The sequence below is a fragment of the Artibeus jamaicensis genome, unplaced genomic scaffold (genome assembly GCF_021234435.1).
Source record: "Artibeus jamaicensis isolate MK-2021 breed Jamaican fruit bat unplaced genomic scaffold, CSHL_Jam_final scaffold_1019, whole genome shotgun sequence".
Classification (NCBI taxonomy): domain Eukaryota; kingdom Metazoa; phylum Chordata; class Mammalia; order Chiroptera; family Phyllostomidae; genus Artibeus; species Artibeus jamaicensis.
The window spans coordinates 6475329-6494895 of record NW_026522025.1 but is presented as its reverse complement, the minus strand read 5'-3'; the positions used below and the strand labels follow the sequence as shown (position 1 = coordinate 6494895).

Below are 19567 nucleotides of genomic sequence, written 5' to 3'. Positions count from 1 at the left end.
ATAGCCACACACGATCTTTGGGTTGAGGGTTCAGGGAATAAAAGATGCACCATGCTTGGCACGTGCAACACATTGATTGAGTATGTATTATGTGTTAAGTACTAGGCTTTGTTTAAAGATATGGCACCAAAAATAGCTGGACCTTGAAGAGCTTAGAGTGCAGTAGCTATCCAAGAGTTGACCACAATTCATAATAAATACTTTTTACATCATAATTTAATGGAGGCACCCACACAGGACTAAAATATTTCGCAAACTAAGACTTACCCTAACTGCGTGTGATGCATTACAGTGTTTTTAATTTAATTTTTTAACATGTGGTGGTGACCACCCAACGCACTTATTTCGTAGCTCACCTGATTTATGACAAACAGTATGAAAAACACTGATCTAGAGCAGACAGCCATGTGAACAGACCTGCAGTTGAAGGGCACATATACTAGGATGGGACCCTCCACTGGGGACAGTGGGGGTGCCAAAGGGGATAGTTCATTCTCTTTGAGGCTGTTTGAAAGCTAGACAAAATTCTAGAGGAGGTGATTCTTGAAAAACGAGTGGACATCTTCTATGTGACACAGAAGAGAAGGAAGGGTGTTTCATGCTGGAGGGTAACAGAGGCTTGGAGATGGACGAGTGTGGTGACTTGTAACCCCAGGAATTCAAAATGATGGAACTGGTGGGATAATGGAGGAGATGGTTCAGTAAATCATGGCCTCCTTCACCCTTTCAGCTTCAACATGTGTGATTTCTGGGAGTGGGGGTGCTCGCCTTTGGCCAGCCCCTGTCATCCTCGGTACCGCACTCCTGAGCTCTGACTCCTCCTGAATTTAGCACCCCGTTCCAGAGCTGTCAGCCCTCTGGTCCTGCTTACCAGAAACCCTTCTTCCTGACAGCCCCGGAGTGCCTTTCTGTAAGGGTCCCTAGCAGGACACAGATTCCTACTGTCCTTCAGAATTGGCTTCAGCTTTCCCTCCCCTGCTGCTCCTGCTTTTTGTGGGACTAACTTGCTTCTTCATGTCCCTCAGTAGCAAGGAGATCATGAATGATGGTAACTGAGGTAGGATTTGAATACACATCTTTATAACTGTTTTCACATGAATTCTTCTACTTCAGCCTTATAGTAACTATGGAAAGGTAGATTTTTAAGTAACATTTGTACAAAATACGGCACAAGATTGATCACCCAATGTCATAAACCTCTTCATTTCGTATAAATTCAAGCCTAGATGGGAGCGTGACTTAGCCTGGGTCACCCAGCCATAGCACTTTTGGAACTAGATCCTGACTCCTTAGGTGACACTCTTTCCACCCCATCATGCCTCTTCCTCTCAGGTACGTTAAGAAATCACACAAATTCCCAATGCCAAAAGCTACTGAAAGGACTTTAGTGAGGTAAAAAAAAAAGTACTGATTGCTTTTAGTGCTTTCTAAAGCACTAAACCAGGGCTGTCAAAGATGGCTTTTCTTTAGACGTTTACTATCTTCAGGCGTGAGGGTGAGCCAGGTCCCAAGAATGCCTCCTGTGAAGAAAATCATTCCTTAATCTGTAGATTGCTTATTCCGTTGGAATGGGATGCTGACAGGCGTGTGGGCCTTTGAGAGGGGCAGCCGGCACCCCTGGAGTCGGAGGGCGCTGGCAAGGAGACGTTGGTGCTTCTTTCTTTTCGATTGTGCGGACTCATTCTCCAGAATAGCCCCAGAAATCACAGAACTTTGACAGCAAGTCCTGACTGTCCTACGGAAAATTCCCGTCTGCTGGTGTTCTTTGTGTCCATTTTAAATCTGGCTTTCATGTGTTCATTCATATTCTCAGCCATTCCCGTTTTCTCCTCTCACCTTTTACTTTCGTTTTGTCCTTTCTCTTCTTTCTTCTCTTTCTGTACAAGGGGACGGGGAGAGAAGGGACTTTGTGGAGGTAGGTGCTGAACACACAGGCCCGTGAAATGGCTCCTATTTATTAAGCTTTTACTGGACACTAGGCAACATGCCACACCTGTGCCTTCTGTTATGTCGTATAATCCTTAGAGCAGCCGTCTGAGGTAGGTAATGCGTCCCTCGTTTAGGCGTTTGTGTGTTTGGTGGGGAGTGGGAGACAGTGACCCAGCGGTGTAGCAGCGATAGTCGTCAACGGTGAGGGGGCTCCCTGTGCATTTCTCAGCTCCGCATCACAGTGAACGGGACCCCTCCGGCCTGCAGCTGCCTCGTTTGTGTGTAGTCCTGCTCTGGCGGAAGGGCTCCCCTGTCCTGAGTGCTGGAGTACATTGGATCACAGGACAGACTACCATTCCAACCCAGGAGGAGGCCGGAACCACTTCCCCAACCCCAAATCAGAGGGAGGCAAACTATTAGAAGGCAGAGGAAAGCAGAGCTGTAATTTTTTTCACTAGCATAGTTACCTAAACTTTAAGAGTTTTGATGGGAACAAGTGCAAAGATTTGTAGAGGGGAAAGCAGGAGTGGAGAGAAGCTTAGCTCTTCCTGCAACACACGCACACCACGTCCCTCCACTGTGGTTCTGTCCTCAACATTTTGAAAACTGTCCCCTCTTCTTTGTCTGTACTGCTCGGTTGTAGTTCAGGACTCATCCTCTCCCAGATTCTGCAATTAGCATCCTGACTGGCATCCCTGTCCATGGGTTCTCTGCACCCTTTCTAGCTCTTTCTCTGTCTTAGATACCATCACAGTCTTAGTGCAGGGCTTCCCAACACACTGTTCTGTTCAGCCTTGACAATGGCTCCAAAGGCCAATAGGTATGGCCCAAGTTCCTTAACACATCCTAGGAGTCTTCTGCAGATCTGGCTGTTTCCTCCCCAGCCTCATTGACTGCTTGGCCCCAGCCATGCTGAGCTTCCTGCAGCTCCTGAACTGAACGAGCTGTGCTCACCGCTGAACCTCTGCACACACTGGCTCCCTTTGCCTAGAACAACATTCCTGGCACTCACCACCTGGCTACCTCCTACTTACCCTTCAAAGCTAGGCTCAAATATACCTCCTCTGGGGAAAGCCTTCTAAGGCCCTCTCTCCTCCCCTTCAGCGTGGGTTAGATGCCCATTCTCTGTGCCTCTTTAACACCTGGCTTCCCCTATCATAATCCTTAGAGCTATGCAATCGTAGTGGCCTATTTACCCAGATGTTTCTCACTGCCCTGTGAGTTCTTGTAGGGCAAAGGGCGCTGTCTTGCATATATTTATTTTTATAATCTGAGGATTTTGCACAGAGCAAATGTTCAATAAGTGTTTACTGATTGCATTTTTCAAGAAAACAGTGTATAAAATGCAAACAAAAGGAGAGATGGAATCAAAAGCATGTATCAGGATAGGTTAACTTAGAAGTCTTTCCGGGGCTTCGGGTATACATTTTGTGTTTGCTGAGACTATGTCTTGTCTGATGTGTCCTTGCTTCGAGGGGGGAAGATCTGTGGAGTGGGACTGGGGCTGGGAGTGGGTGTGCTCCCTAGTTTATACAGACCCTCCCCAGCCTGGGCGTCTGGGTTTTCCTTCTGGGTGGAGATCATCTTCTGCAGGAAATGGAACTGCTCCAAGCCAAGACATTTTCCCTCTTATTAGTCCTCTCTGTGTTCTGCTGTCCAAGCATTAGGAAGACTGAGCTCTGTTTGCATCTTGACAGGATCATGTTTCATGATCCCAGAAAAGTGTTTGTATAACCTCAAGCCACGCTGCAAGTGAAATATAGCTTCGGGGGTGGGGCGGAGGGTGGGGGGAGGATTCTGCTGGACCTGACTCAACTTTTCATCTCGCCGCTGGGCTGTGTGCGTGTGGTGTGTGAGAATGTGGTCCGGAGGCGTTAAATGTGCTGATAGGATCCAAGGCTGGAGTGCTGGCTTTCAGTAGAGAAGGGGTTAGAAATATAACAACAAACATTTGTTGAGCCCCTGGTGTGTGCAAGGCTTAGTGCTGAGGGCTTTAGGTGATACAGGGCGATTCGGTACAAGAAGGCTCCCATCTAGGAGTTAAGGCTGATCTACAAAGTTTTGGAGACATGAGAGGGTATGGCCGTCACTGGGTTCAGTGATTACTTTGGTGCCCAGGGAATTACAGAAAGGAGGGCCTTTCATTGAACTATGTACTGGATATAGGTTTAGGTCTTCTCAAGCACATGTTGCCTTCCACCCTCTGTTATTCCTGTCTTGCAGTTAGGAAATGGAAGCCCTAGTATGTAGTAGATATGTGCTCAGGAAATTGAATTGGGAAAGAAGCCAGTATACTGAGGTGGTGTCAGGGTCTTGGAGGAGGGTGTTTATTTGGGGGTGGAGAGACTGTTCCCTGCTCTGTTTGCCCTCAGCAGATGGGATGGAGGCTGGGAGAAAGACCTCTCAAATGACAATGGTAAAAGTGCATTGGGTAGAGTAAGCTTCTGGGTTGGAAGAAGTGGAGTCGAAACCCAGCAATGGAGGGATTGATCGAAACCTTCGCCTGGACAAAGTGAAGGAGGGAGGGCAAGGTAATTTCCAGGTAGAGATGAGGACATGGGCTCTGTACCCTGTCAGAGGAGTGTTGAAAAGCTTATTTAGCTCCACATTTAACTTCGATCATGTTTGTTAGTATTTCTTCATCAGAGCAGGTGAGAACCCCTTCCCTGAGGACTTACAAAGGTTCCTGTGCAGGGGGGTCTGGAGCCTCCTGGCAGGGCCCAGTTCAGGCCTTTTCGTTCCTGGTTCTCGGGTCTGGCTCTGGCTAGGAGACTGGCCTTCCTGTGCCTCACTTCTCACTGCTCATATCTCCCTAGAAAAGACAGGGATGCAAAGCTGGATTTTTTTCCTTTGCAAATGGTACATTCGAGAGCACTCAGGCTATAAATGTAGTATAATCTTAACATTTCCTGGCTAATATTGCACTTTCTTATAGTGGCATGGAATTAGCCTGGCCTTTCTTTTTACCAAAGAAAGTAGTAATTAAATATTTCAGTAGGTAATATGTAGAAACAATCGATGTGATGTGTATAAAATTCAAAAGGGTGTGAAGTATTTAGTGGTGACCAGTGAGTAAGTCTTTGCTATACTTTGTCTTCTAGCCTCCTAGTTCTTCTGGGTTAGTCAGAGTCACCAGTTTCTTGCTGTGGTTTTTGTAGCGCTTTGTTGCTTGTTGCATTACTACAGAGGGGACATTGTGGCAGTTGGTTCAACAAATGCTCCAAGTCCTTAGTGTGTCCTGTCCCTGGCTGCTGGAGCGTGATGTTGGTGAAGTTTTATTATGAACTTCATTTTCTTGCCTAAAATGTGTCCAGACTGAAGTCACAGTGCCACCATTAATAGCAAGACCACTCCCCTCTGCAGGACAAAGGCTTTTCCCTCCAGAAAGCTGTCAGAGGAACTTGGACAGTGTTTTATTCCCCAGTTTGAAACCCAGCCACATGTTTCTTATTACATTACATGACTGATAGGTGCCGCTTATGGCTACTTAATCCAGACTCCTGTTGCTAAATGGCCTAAATTGACGTCTGTGTTTACTTTGCCATCTAATACAAAGCATAAATTTTTCTTACTCCAGTAACTCATCAAGTTCTCGAATCTTTCATCAGAAGCTAGTTGAGACAGGAGCTACGCCTGAGCCATCGTTACACCCTAGCAAGTGTGTGTTCCGTAAAGGTTTCTCAGTGATTTCAACAGAGACTCGGTGAGGTTGTGTGCTCGGAAGGAGGAAGGACTTGAAAGACATGATAGGCGAGTTTTTGGTGACCTTTCCTCTGGGTTAGTTGCTGACTCCCTCAGCAACAGGACCCTGGCTTCTTGACCCTCGTCAGAGTGTTGATGTCAGGAAAAGTGGTCACAACTGCTTCCTTACTCCAACTCCTGCTGATAGCAATTCTTAGTGGCTGGTGTCTTCTGGTTACACCCTACAGCCCTTTGTGAGGCAAGGGAAATTATCATGGATTAATGACAGACCAATTAGAACTTGCTTCCTTTGTTTGGGAACTTATCTTTCCCTGCCGTTTGTTTGCCTTGAGAAAGAAGGAAGCGGGGGTTGAAGACGCGGAGCACTGGGCCGCGAGTCCACAGAACTCAATTCCATTCCTACCCTGGCTGTGCAACCTGGGGCATGTCACAGTCCTTCCCTGGGCCTCAGTTTTCCTATCTGTACAGTAAGAGTTGGACTCTATGACCTCTGTGGTCCTTCCCTGTCAAAGACATATGGTTCCTAAAGTTTACGTTCTTGTCACCTTCGCTTTGTTGTCCCCAAACCCCAAATGTCAGTTTCTGATTTGGACCTCTCATTTGTCCTTCTAGGTTTTCTTCGTGTCTGACCTCTTCAAGACCAAGTCGGCGCTCTCCCTGCCACCCCCTATCAGGAAGGAGATCCTCTCACCTGTGGACATTATCGACAGGAACAATCACCACAACATGGTGTAGGCGCTGCCCGCCTCCTCAGCTGTTTTCGTAAAATGACTGCTGACAGCAAGGTCTTGCTGCTCTCCAATCTCATCAGACAGTAGAATGTAGGGAAAAACTTTTTTACCCGACTGAGTTTTAAAAGGAAAAAATTGTCTTACTTTGTGGCCTTCCAGAATAGGTAGTGTTCACCTATATGGAAACAACAGCAAACTAACACCAAGTGCCGGAATCCTGGATGTGCAATTGGTCTACGTGTTCATGTTCTAATGAACACGGGCTTGTTCTGGAACAAACACTAAAAGGTTTAGAGTAGAGTCTGCCAGTCACCTTTGTGACCTGAGGCATCCCAGGCCTGTGAGAAAAGCTCAGATTAACATTGTAGCACATGATGTCAGAAATAGCACTGAAGCAAGAAAATAGCCATTGGGGACTCCCCTCTAGTGTCCCTGTCCACACCACTCTGTCTTCTACTGTGACTTTGGTTCAGGAAGGTTGGTTTTGGGCGGGGTTTGTTTTGTTTTGTATAAAGAAAGAGCAAATGCTCAGTCAAATGATCAGATCCTGAATCCAGATTCTTAGACCTTAAGCCTGTCACTCACTTCTGGTCCCACAGGCCAGCACCACAGTCCCTCACGTTAGTGATTAGGAGACTCTTTGTGGATGAGTGAATTTCACAAATAGCACAATTTCAGAAGAAATCAAGGGTACAAGCCCTCATTTGTCTTCTGACAGACCATCCTGTGATGTTGAGACATCCGTTGCAGGATGCTGATGTTGTACATCAATCACCTGGGCACTTGCACACTCTTAGTCATGATTAGCTTTGGTTACTGCTTTTTCCCTTGAAATCCTTGCTCTGTGCCCACCAGGATTTCCTGTGAGGGCCCGGAGACGAGCCAAGGCGTGGCCTGCTACCGGTTGATGGAAAGCAGTCTTCCGCAACAGAGATGGGGGAATGAAGGGGCAAGAATGAAAAATGAACCAACCTTTTGGCTACTCAAAGTCGGAATGAGCCAGAGTAGCAGATGGTCTCATGCCTGAGAGACTGCCCTTCCAGATAATGGAGCTGACGAGGTCTCCGTGGGAGTCGCTCTTGCTAAGCCATGCAAAGCACTATTGTCTTGGGGTTGATCTCTAGGGCAGTTCTTGGTAGGTTCTGCTGGGCAGAACACATGGGTTAAATCTCCGTAGAGAGTTTTCATCCTCTATCCGTAAGTGTCCTCCCGTGTAAGGCCCACTCTAGGCAGTAGACAGGACCCCTTCTACTGAACTTTTGGGAAAAGGAGGAAGGAAGAAATGCTTTCAGATCTTGGATGCAGACCTTTCAAAGGGTTCAATGTAACCACGCGGATCAACCACAAGCACATCTTTACACAGAAGCCGTCCTGTCATTTCAACTTATAGCAAGCTATGATTTTTATATATAAATATTATATAAATAATGTATAAAACATTAAAAGTTAACTATGTAAAATATTATTTCTGAAACAATTTTAGCTATATCCACTATGATTATAAACTGTGTCTCGACCTGTGTTACTTCATTAGCTGCTTAAAAAAGCATTGAGTTAATTTTTTTTAATATCAACTAAAATATTGTAGTTCTGTGGTAGACATTGTTTTACAATAAAAGAAATAACTGCAACTAGAGAAAACTGTATAAAAACATTAAATTGTCAGTATTTTTGTAAGGTTTCATTTTGTAAAGAGAATAATATTCAAAGACTTTTGTAGAATACAAAGTGAAAACTTGTATCTGCGAAACTATACTTGTATTAAATGTGCTTTTTAAATAAAAGCTCATAACACAACTAATAAAGGAAGTTGGAAGCCTGGCATGTCTGAAGGATTTTGCCTCGAATATACGGGTAAGAGCAGGCCCACTGCTGTGAGCGGGCCTGCCTCAACTCAGGGCCCTGCCGAGTGACTGTTTCCGGGGGAAACACGGGGGTCCTCATCTGGGTACGGCTGTCCAGGCTGCTCTTTGTCACTGAAAGCCCATTTACCAAGTGAGGCTCCAGTTCTCTCATCTCAGGCTCTTCTCCTTTTCTTTTTTTCAATTATAGTTGACATTCAATACTATTTTATATTAGTTTCAGGTGCATAGCATAGTGACTAGACAGTTACACTATTTGCAAAGTGATCCCCCAATAAGTCTAATACCTACCTGGCACCATATGTAGTTATTACAATATTATTGATTATATTCCCTATACTGTACTTTACATCCCTGTGAGTGTTTTGTAATGGCCAGTTGTACTTAATATCTTCCTCTTTTTTTTACCCAACCACCCCAGACCCACTCTTATCTGGCAACTCTATCTGCTCTCCATACCTCTAAGTCTGTTTCTGTTTTGTTTGTTATTTTGTTCTTTAGATTCCACATGTAAGTGAAATCATACACTATTTTCTTCTGTCAGACTTACTTCACTTAGCAACATACCCTCTAGGTCCATCCGTGTGTCGCAAATGCTAAGATTTCGTTCTTGTTTATTGCCAAGTAATATTCCATTGTATACATGTATACACATCTTTTGTGCACACATCTTTTTTATCCACTCCTGTTAATGGTTATTTGGGTCATCTGCATATCTTGGCTCTGTAATAACCCTCGCTCTCTCTCCTCTCCTTCTGGTGGCCCTATTATGCAATGATGTTACACTCGATGCTGTCCCAGAGGTCCCTCAAACAATCCTCATTTTAAAAAATAATATTATCATTTTGCTCTTCTGATTGGGTGTTTTCTGCTACCTTGTTTTCCAAATGTTGATTTGATCCTCTGTTTCATCAAATCTGCTGTTGATTCCTTCTAGTATATTCTTCATTTCAGTTATTCTTCATTTCTGACTATGGTTTCCATGACCTTTTTCTACACTTACTAGCTCTTTGTCGATTTTCTCACTGAATAGATCTATTCTTCCCCTAAGTTCCTTTCTTAAACATCCTTATCACCAGTGTTTTGAACTCTGTATCTGGTAGATTGTTTGCCTCCATTTCATTTAGTTCTTTTTCTAGAGATTTCTCCTTTCATTTGAGGCATGCTTCTTTGTCTCCCCACTTTGGCTGCCTCTCTGTGTTTGTCTTACTCTCCTTTCAGTTCTGATTTATGGAACTTCTTTTGATCTGGCCCATGTATTAATGGGGAAAGAGAACTGTTAACACTGTATTCAATGGAGGGAGCTATTTTATGCAGCATTTCGATGTGTTTTCTTCTGGGGGAGGTAGTTCTACAGTAGTTAAGTCATCTATGTTGTTAGATTCAGAATTTCAATGTTGGCTTCCTTTTATAATCCCACAGATTTGCCGATCTCTCTACCTCTATTTCTTTTGATGCACCTACTTTATTCCTTGTCCCCTGAAAACCAGCCATGCTGAGCTGCTTGCGATTTTTCTCAACTCATGCTTTGCTATTGTATATGTAGCTACTTCTTCCTAGTCATCTTCAAGGACCAGATCTGCTTCTGCCTTCACTGGGAAGACTCCGAGACCAGAGGTTGGATTAAATGGTGATGTTGGCCTTCCATTGTCTTCTTGCTCCATGATCAACTACATGTGTATCTCAGCTCCTTGAGGGCAATCACAATGTTTTATCCTCTGTTGTTCCCTAGGATGGAGCACAGTGGCCAGCACAGAGTGGGTACTGGATATTTCTTGATTGAATAGGTGCCTAGAGAGTGCATCCTTTAGTTTATGTATGTGGAAGAGTGTGTAATTATATGTACAAGTATACATATGTATTTTCAAATACATAATTGTGTGTCTCTGGATATGCATGCAGATTTGTGTGTGTGTCCACATAATATGCATGTGTGTTCACAGTCACCCTGCTTCTTCTGAGTGGGTGACACAAACCCTTAGGTAGCATTTGCAGAGATGCTGTGATGTTTGCGGTGACAGTGGACAGGAGAAATAAAGGATAATTGCCACTTTGGTGACCAAACTGTGGAATATGTGGTCCAAGCAGCTCTCAGAAAATCTCCCTGTGGAAGGTGCCTGTCAGGGGTGTGGAACCCGTTGTACCTAAGTAAACAGCACACTGCTCTTGGGTGGAAGGCGTTGGGAGGAGCGGGCAGAATGAGTTTTGACATCAGTGGGACAGCCCTGGTGGACAACCATGGTTTCTGTGGACCTGATCTCTTAATTCCACTGAAGCTCATATGCCACACTTTTATTTTTCATTTTCATTTTAATCTATTAAAGCCAGTTCCTGCCTTGTACAGAGAGGCCTCCCTCCCTCTGATTAAGCCTCTGCCCTTCTACTTCTCTGTTTCCTTTCCCCTAATTACTCCGCATGTGTGGGCAAACAGAAAGTTGCTGTTGGTGCACCCCCTTGACATCTTTCTCCTCTGCTTGATTCATGGGCTGCTATCTGGGCTCTACCTTTATTGGCAGAGGAGTCCTGTGACCATGATGTCACCACTGCTCAGTCGGAGGACCCCAGCAGGAATCAAGACATTAGAGGAAATGAATGGTGATCCCCCAAGGCAACAAGCTCATAAAGTCATCATCAGTGACAGCAAAGGAAATTAAGGAAAACCAAGGTCAGAAATTAAGGAAAACCAGGGTCAGAGCTATAAGACTACAACCAGTGTTTGTTCTTCATTCCTCATTCATTCAATGAATATTCACTGAGCTCCAATACTGCGAATTAGACATAGGTCTTGTCCTCAAGGAATTTACAGTCTAACATGGGAGACTGGTAAAAGGGTAAACAGAAAGACAAAAGTAAGCCCAGCATACTATGGAGACCCAGAGAAGAGGAATCTAACTAAGTGACAGGAAGAGCAAAGGGAAAGCAAATTGTAAACACACAGATGAAGAACATGGGCTTAGAGTCAGATACACTGGGTTGAAATCTCCATGCTGCCACTGAGCTGCATAAGCCACTCACTAGCGGAGCCTCTGTTCAGTTGGACATTGGAGATCGCACACCTATGCAAAGTGGTTGTGATGATGAAATACGATGAGTTTTTAGCCTACAGTCTGACTCACTGCAAGCACTTAAATCAGATATTTTATTTTATGTATATGTTTAATGCTAAAACTTGAAGCAACGACTAGGAGGTGGCTACATTTTTAAAAATGGGGGATTATGGTGTTCTAGGCAAAGAACACGACTGTGTCCAAAGGTCTGACATATTTAATGAGAATAACAGGATAAGATTTGCAATTTTTAAGTTACTCTGAGAAACCTTTGCAAAAGTGCACACTCATATAATCTGATCTAATCATTGTACTTCTAGGAATTTATCATAAGAAAAAATCAGACATATGACAAAAATTTAGGTACAAGAATGTACATTGAAGGCTGTTTGATAGTAATGAAATTGAAAACTACCTAAATGTTTAATAATTAGAAAATGATTAAATAAATTATGATACCCCCAACAGATGTAATATTTGAATACATTGAAATGTATTTGACAATATTTAAATGTATAGGAATTCATTCATAATAAAATATCAACCTCCCAAATATTCAAACTTAAATACAATGATTCTAATTTTGGTTTTAAATAAATAAATGCACAGCAAAACTATTGAAAGGAATTGCACCAAAGAAACAAAACAAAACACTATAGTTATCTTATTGGTGATTTCTATTCTCTTTTTAAAGTTTTTTTGTACTTTCTATATCTATAGAATGAATGTATAGATTTTACAATTTAAAAACATTAAAAAATTATCACTCATAAGCATTGCACAAAATAGAGGTTTATCTAAAGCAGAAAGAAGGAAATGAGACAATTAGCTTATTATTATAATAATCTAGGAGAGAAGTAACAAGGATTTTAGACGAGGCATACCCATACCCAGAAGGGATATAAATGCAGAAACAGATTCCAGAAATATAAAGAGGTAGAATTGGGAAGGCATCAAAGCCTATTAGATATGGGTGAAAACAGAGAGAACAAATCAACAGGGATGCCCAGGTTTCTGACTTGGGCAATCAGGTGGAGTGTGTACTAGCCTCAGAGAGAGAAAACAGGGAAAGGGCAGTTTGGAGTTCTGTTTTGGATGTGTCGAACTTCATGTGCTTATGGGATATTGAGGTAAACACATCCAGTTGAATAGGTATTTGGATAAACAGGCTAGTAATTCATTTACTCATTCATTTGAACAAACATTTAGTGAGTTTCTAGTATGTGCCAGAAAGTACTTTGGTTTTGGACACACAGTATCATACAGAACAAAATAGAACTTGTATTTCCGGTTGCAGGCTGGAACCTCTAGTTCAGGATAGACATCTGGCCCAAGGACAGACTTTTAGGAGTCCACTCCCTGGATACGGTGAAAGTAAAGAAAGCCATGAGAAATGAGTGAGATACATGGTCCAGTGAGGGAGAGTGTTGGACTAAGTTTGGCCAAACAATTTTTGTGTTCTATAGCTTTCAGGATTGAACTGCTTGGATAAATGTCTTAAATATTATCACTTTCTGGCTCTATGAAACTCCTGATCTAGCTACCACTTCGGTGAGAGGTGGACAAATCCCTGCCTCTCTCTTTATTTCTAAAATAGATCTAGTATGATTTTGACTTGCATCCATATGACGTTTCTGCTTCAGGACCACTGCACTCTCTGTTCCCGCTTCCGTGAATGCCCTTCCCCTATAACCTTCCTCTGCTTAGCTCCTTCTTGTCTCTTCCAGATCTCTGCTCAACTAACACTTCTGCAGAGAAGACTTCCCTGGCCCTCCAGTAGAAATCGGCATAAACACAAGCCCCTGCTGTTCTAGCACCCTATTCTAATCACTGTCTCATATTTTACTCATTGTTGATTCTCCCACCCCTTGACCAGAATGTGTCATGAGAACACCAATCAAGCTTGTCGTGATCTTTGTAATAGTCCCATCCATCCCCTAGAGCGAAGCCTGGCACAAGGAGGCAAGCAGTAATTTTTAAATTATTTTGAATAAATAAATAAGGGATTTTTCAGATTTAGGGGTAAACATTAAAAAACAATGACTGAAGTTTCTATGCGCCCAATATCTTGTTACAGTGCTGGTGATTCATAATAAATCTTATTTGCTTCTTATTTGCCAATAGGGATACAATCTTATAAGAAATAGGGACACCTGTGCAGTTACTATAAGGGAGTGAATACAGGTGGGGCAGAGGTTTGGGTGGGTGTGAAGAAGAGTCTGGAGATGTGTTATCTTTGTGGAGGATGAAACTAGGTAGTCTCAGGTTCCAAACTAGAATTTTGAGATCGTGGTGCCAACTTGATATTCTGACCAAGAGCCTTGGTCAGTAGGTGAAAAGATAAGACAGGAGAATGAGTCCACTTTAAATCTATACTAGACTCTGAATTTTGTATGTGTGGCTCACACTGTCCACCATATACAGATATATATGTATGTGTATGTGTATACACACACACGCACAACCATAGAGGTGCTCATTAAACATTTTTTATAAACAAAAATCTCATCTGTGTGGAATAAAATTTACAGTTGGTATATACTTACAGTGGAATATTAGCCTTAACATGAAGGAAATTCTGACTCCTGCTACAACATGGATGAACCTGGAGGACGTTATGCTAAATGAAGCAAAAAGACAAATGCTGTATAATTTCACTTACATGAGGATGTGGAGTAGTCAAAGCAGGAGCAAAAGAAAGCAGAGTGGTGGCCGCCAGAGCCTGAGAAGGGGAGGAAATGGAAAGTTGGTGTTTAATGGATATAGGGTTCACTCTTGCAAGATAATGAAGTTCTGGCAATTGATTGTACAACGATGTGAATGTACTTAACACTTAGTGAACTGTACGTGTTTAAATGGTTAAGATTGTAATTTCACGTTATATGTATTTTACTACATTTAAAAATTAAAAAGACAGTAAAAATCAGAGTGCATGCCTGGTGATTCATCTGTACCTGGATCTGGGTTATTTTGTTGCCCTAAGGAGTTCAAGAACCGAAAAAGTACGAGTTCCTGGTCAAAGTTCCTCCCACTTTCAGATGGGACCTGCTTGGAAGGGGGAGAGGAAACTAAGGCTCAGAGGGATTTTATAGCTTGTCGAAGGTCACCCTGCCAGCAGGGTTGGTCCTGTGATTAAGAACCAAGTCTTGCCCTGGCTGGCGTAGCTCAGTGGATTGAACGCAGGCCTGCAAACCAAAGGATCATGGTTCGATTCCCAGTCATGACACATGCCTGGGTTGCAGGCCAGTTCCCAGCAGGAGATGCATAAGAGGCAACCATACACTGATATTTCTCTCCCTTTCTCCTTCTCTTCCCCTCTAAAGATAAACAAATAAAATCTTAAAAAAAAAAAAAAGTCTTTTGACTCCCCAGCAGAACTCTTCCCATTCCACTGGCCAGGAAGGGTCAGGGTCAGGGTCAGGGTCAGCCTCTGCAGCCACCTGCACATCCTGGTCTTGGGGACGGGGTGGGGGGGGCACCACCACTCCTGCCACAGGAGACGGAATATCTCTGCTTGAGTGTGTAAGAGGCACCTCACAATTAGCATGCCCTCCACTGAGCTTCTGATGTATCAGATGATACATTCTTCAAAATAATTTTTGATGATAGTTCACGATGTGGTTTTTGGAATATAGCTTAGATGGAGTTCAAAGAATGAGTCACATTCCTATAGTAAAACTCTTTCCCCACATACCTATTTTTGAGAGTAAGTTCTCTCAGTGTTGACATCTGTAAATATGAAAAAAAGGAATAGAATGATGTTTAACCCTGTGTCACTCCAGCAATGAATATTATATGCCAGTGGATACATGAACTAATTTAAAAATCCTTATATAGCTCATTATGAAATGAATTTTTAATAAAATTGTACTTTATATGTTTAAGAATCACTTTTTAAAATATATAATATTTTGATCAAGTGTATACTACTCATAATTATAAAGATGCCAGTTTAGATGGAATTGTATAATACTTAGAACTATATGGTTACAGGAAACAAAACATTTACATTTCTGTTTATATACATATTCTTGTTATTGGTATGTGATATGACTGATAATCAATAAATGAATTTAAATTATATAATTTGCATTAGGATAAGATTCTGGAGGGAGGGCAAATGGAACGGAAATATTAAGATAAAAGGAACAATACAAAATTTATGGTTGTTAAGAAGAGCTCTTTCATATATTTTTAAGTAAATATAAGTATCAGAATGCTACAATATTTAAATTCAACTAGATACATTTAAGAGTGACTTAGTACCTTTATTTCAAATTTTTAAATAATATTCAAAAATTGTCATAAATTACCTTCTTGCAACTACTCAAACCTAAAATAAATTATTTTTTTTGTTTCTACGAATTCATTTTTTTATTTTTATTTTTTTAATTTATTTTTTATTGATTATGCCATTACAGTTGTTCTATTGCCCACTTCATTCCCCTCCACCCTACCCCCCCATCCCCACCATAACCCCCCTTTAGTTTATGATCATGCGTCTCAAGTTGTTTAGATTCTATATTTCCCATACTATTCTTGCCCCCCCATCAATTTTCTATCTACTGTCTATGCTACTTATTTTCTGTACCTTCTCTCCCCTTCTCCTCCTCCCACTCCCCTATTGCTAATCCTCCTTGAGATCTTCATTTCTATGTTTCTGCTCCTGATCTAGCTGTCCTTTTAGTTTGCTTTTGTTTTAGGTGTGGTTGTTAATAACTGTGCGTTTGCTCACAGTTCATGTTTTTTTCACTGTTCATGTTTTTTTAACTTCTTTTTCTTAGATAAGTCCCTTTAACATTTCATATAATAAGGGCTTGGTGATGATGAACTCCTTGAATTTGATCTTATCTGAGAAGCACTTTATCTGTCCTTCCATTCTAAATTAAAGTTTTGCTGGATAGAGCAATCTTGGTTGTAGGTCTTTGGATTTCATGACTTGGAATACCTCTTTCCAGCCCCTTCTTGCCTGTAAGGTGTCTTTTGAGAAATCAGCTGACAGTCTGATAGGAACTCCTTTGTAGGTGACTGTCCCCTTATCTCTTGCTGCTTCTAGGATTCTCTCCTTCATTTTAATCTTGGCTAATGTAATGATGATGTGCCTTGGTGTGTTTCTTCTTGGGTCCAACTTCTTTGGGACTCTCTGAGCTTCCTGGATTTCCTGGGAGTCTATTTCCTTTGCCAGATTGGGGAAATTCTCCTTTATTATTTGTTGAAATAAGTTTTCCACTGGTGGCTGTTCCTTTCCCCCTTCTGGCACCCCTATAATTCGGATGTTGGAGCGTTTAAAGATGTCCTGGAGATTCCTAAGCCTCTCCTCATTTTTTTGAATTCTTGCTTCCTCACTCTTTTCTGTTTGGCCATTATTTGCTTTCTTCTGGTCCACTCCATTGATTTGAGTCCCAGTTTCCTTTCCATCACTATTGGTTTCCTGTGCAATTCCATTCATTTCAATTAGTTTCGCCTTCACTTGTTTGTCTAATTTGTGGGTATAATCAACCAGTTCTGTGAGGATCCTGATCACCAGTGTTTTAAACTGTGCATCTGAGAGTTTTGCTATTTCTTCATTGCTTAGATTTATAGGCTCTGGGGCTTTGAGATCTTCTTGAGCCATTTTTGTCTGTTCTCACCCGTTGTTAAGTATGAGGAGCGGAGCCTTGGACTCTCAGGTCGCTGGGTTGTGACACTGTATGTGGGGGTGTGGTCAGAGCTGGGAAATGGCGACCTCCTCTGCTGTTTCTGGCTGCTGGGTGAGGAGCAGAGCCTTAGGTGGTTCACCAGGGCGGGGCCACTCAGGTTGCTGGGTTATGACGCTGCATGTGGAGGCAGGGTCAGAGCGGGAAAATGGGGGCGCCCTCTGCTGCTGCTCGCCGAGGGGCCTGTTCAGTCCCATAGTCTCACCGCCCACTCCCTCACTTGTCTAGCTGCACAGGAAAGCGCAACCACAGTCAACCCACAGCCCTGCTCTCTCGCTGTTTCCCCGCGGTCGCTCGCTGAGTCGCTGAGTTGCTGAGTCGCTGAGTCGCTTACTAGGTCCAACCCTGCACCTGGGTTCCGTGCGCCCGAGTCCAGTCTGACCGAGTTTTTCTGTGTAACCCCTCTCCGACAGCTGCTGGTTTCGCCCCTCTTACTGGTCAGGCTGAAGAATTTGTTGTTATCAGACTTCCGAAAAGTTCAATTTTCTGTGTTCTGGCTGTGTTTTCTGTTGCTAATATTTAGTTGTTTCTAAACTTGGTTGTGAGAGAAGGAACAGCGTCTCCACCTATGATTCCATCTTGGCAGAAGTGCTAAAATAAATAATTTTAGATTTCAGCTTAAAAATTTGTAATTAGAGCACAAAATTTTTCCCCAATTTTTGGGGGGTAGGTGAACAAAACAAGTTTGACAGCTGGTGGCACAGGCCCTTCTGGATGAAGGGATACTGGGAAATGGGGATGGAGTGGGAGGAAGAAGGTATGGAACCAAGCAAGATTTTTGTTTCTGGTTTGGTTTGAGGTTTGCCTTTGCTTAACGATAGAAGTTACAGAATGTTTGTGTGCTGAGGACAATGGTCTAGTCAAGACGGGAGAGGTCGTGGTGCAGGCCATGACTGAGGTTTGCCGAGGCCCTAAAAGGTGTGGGCATGGAGTACCAGCAGAGGTGAGGCCTAGGAAGGGCAAGACAGAGAGCCCTTGGCAACTCCAGAAAGGAGGGCGGAGAGGATGCGCCTAAGGCGAGTCCGGATGTAGATGCAGCGGGTGGGGGCACGAGGAAGTTCTGGTCTGATTGCTTATATTTCCTTAATAAAATCTAAGCAAGATTCGCAGCTGTGAGGAAGGATGGGGGAGGAGGGTTGAAGCTGACAAGAGAGGAGAATGTAAAATAGATGTCTTTTCTATTTACTGAAGAGAATCTATTCAGTAAAGGTAGTAGGTTCTGGGCTTCATATTAGCAATTTATTGAGGTCAGCCAGCAAGGCAGTGTGCTGCTTCGGGGGAGCAGGTGAGAGCGAATAGCACAGCTGGATTTAACCAGCTTGGGGTTTGACAGGTGTGGATACTGATAAGTGAGAGTGGCTAGACACAGGTGGCAAACACAAGGCCCTGGGCGGAAGCCGTCCCTCCACCTTGTTTTACCGGGTAGGTACTTTGTTTCTGTCCCGCAGCAGCGCTGAGCTCTCTCCTAACTATTAAGAAGTAGTTACATTTACACAGTCCTAAAATTACATTGGCCCTCTGAAGGCAACCCTGAGGATGATGTGGCCCCAGGTGAAAATGAGTTCGACACCCCTGATAGAGTTGAAAAATGTGATGTAGCCTGGACCTGAAGCTGTGGATGGAGAGAAAGAACAGCATGGGGATGGGTGATGGGATAGATGGGTTATTAAATCTCTGTGGGTTAACTAATTGCTGCGTTTGGAGTATTGATTTTTCTTTTAAAAACATCAGCCATCATAAATGTATATATTTTTTCCAAGAGCACATTCTGATTCTTCAATCTTCTCTTCCTTAATAGCCCCTGCTGTCGTTTTCACGGGTGGATTATCTTCTCAGTTTTCGGAGGAAATTAGTCGCGGTTTCTTTCAGTGGTACTTCTGCGGCCCGCTTGGCTCGCTTAGTCGGTTTCCTGGGGAGGAGCGGTTCCATTTGTTTTAGTCCGTGGCTTTCCTCCCGCCCCGGTTCCTCCCAACTGTCCAATCAGGCTGCTGAAGAGAGAAGAAAGCTCTGATTGGAAGTTCCGTGTTTGTGGGCGGGGCCTATCGGGCTAGCAGAGTCACTGCCGGTCCTGCTGGGCTTGGTCCTTTCTGGACTCCTCAGTATCCTCTTGAGTGTTGGGCGGCTGGGAAATGGGGGTCCCGGGTCTGAGCTGCAGGGAAGCGGGGTGTTGCAGAGTTCCACTGGCCGATTTGCATCTAATCCCCTTGTTTCCATTCCCAGCCGGGAGTTTTAGAATGCAAGTGCAGCTTGCTTTTGTAGAGGTGCATATGTTCTGGGAGAGTGCGATAAAGTTACAGTAAAAGGGTTTTGTTTGGCCTTCCCTGTGCCCCCGATCCCCACCCCCAAGGAGACGAACTTGGATAGGAGGGCGGGGCAGGGCCGGCCCAACAGGAGCAGCCCACGGCTTCCAGCCCCTCCTTGTTTGGAAAGGAAGGGGTCCGAAGAGTGGTTGAACGTTAACCCTTGGCAGTGACAGTTTATCCTTGGGGAGGCCCGGCGGCTGGGAGGTTTGGATTTCCAAGCACCTGTATGCACAGCGTTCGGGTCTACTGACTTTATTTCGTACTTCCTTTGTGCCACACCCTGGGAACATTTCCAGA

General features: G+C 43.5%; 1 protein-coding gene across 1 annotated transcript in view; it reads left to right on the top strand.

The window, feature by feature from the left end:
• PLPP3 (phospholipid phosphatase 3) overlaps positions 1-8183 on the top strand; it is a 79614-nt gene extending 71431 nt beyond the window's left edge. The window contains exon 6 of the mRNA XM_053655440.1: positions 6244-8183. Within this exon, the coding sequence (XP_053511415.1) occupies positions 6244-6366 (123 nt within the window). The 3' untranslated portion in view covers positions 6367-8183. The remainder of the gene's footprint in view (positions 1-6243) is intronic.
• The last annotated feature ends 11384 nt before the right edge of the window (positions 8184-19567 follow it).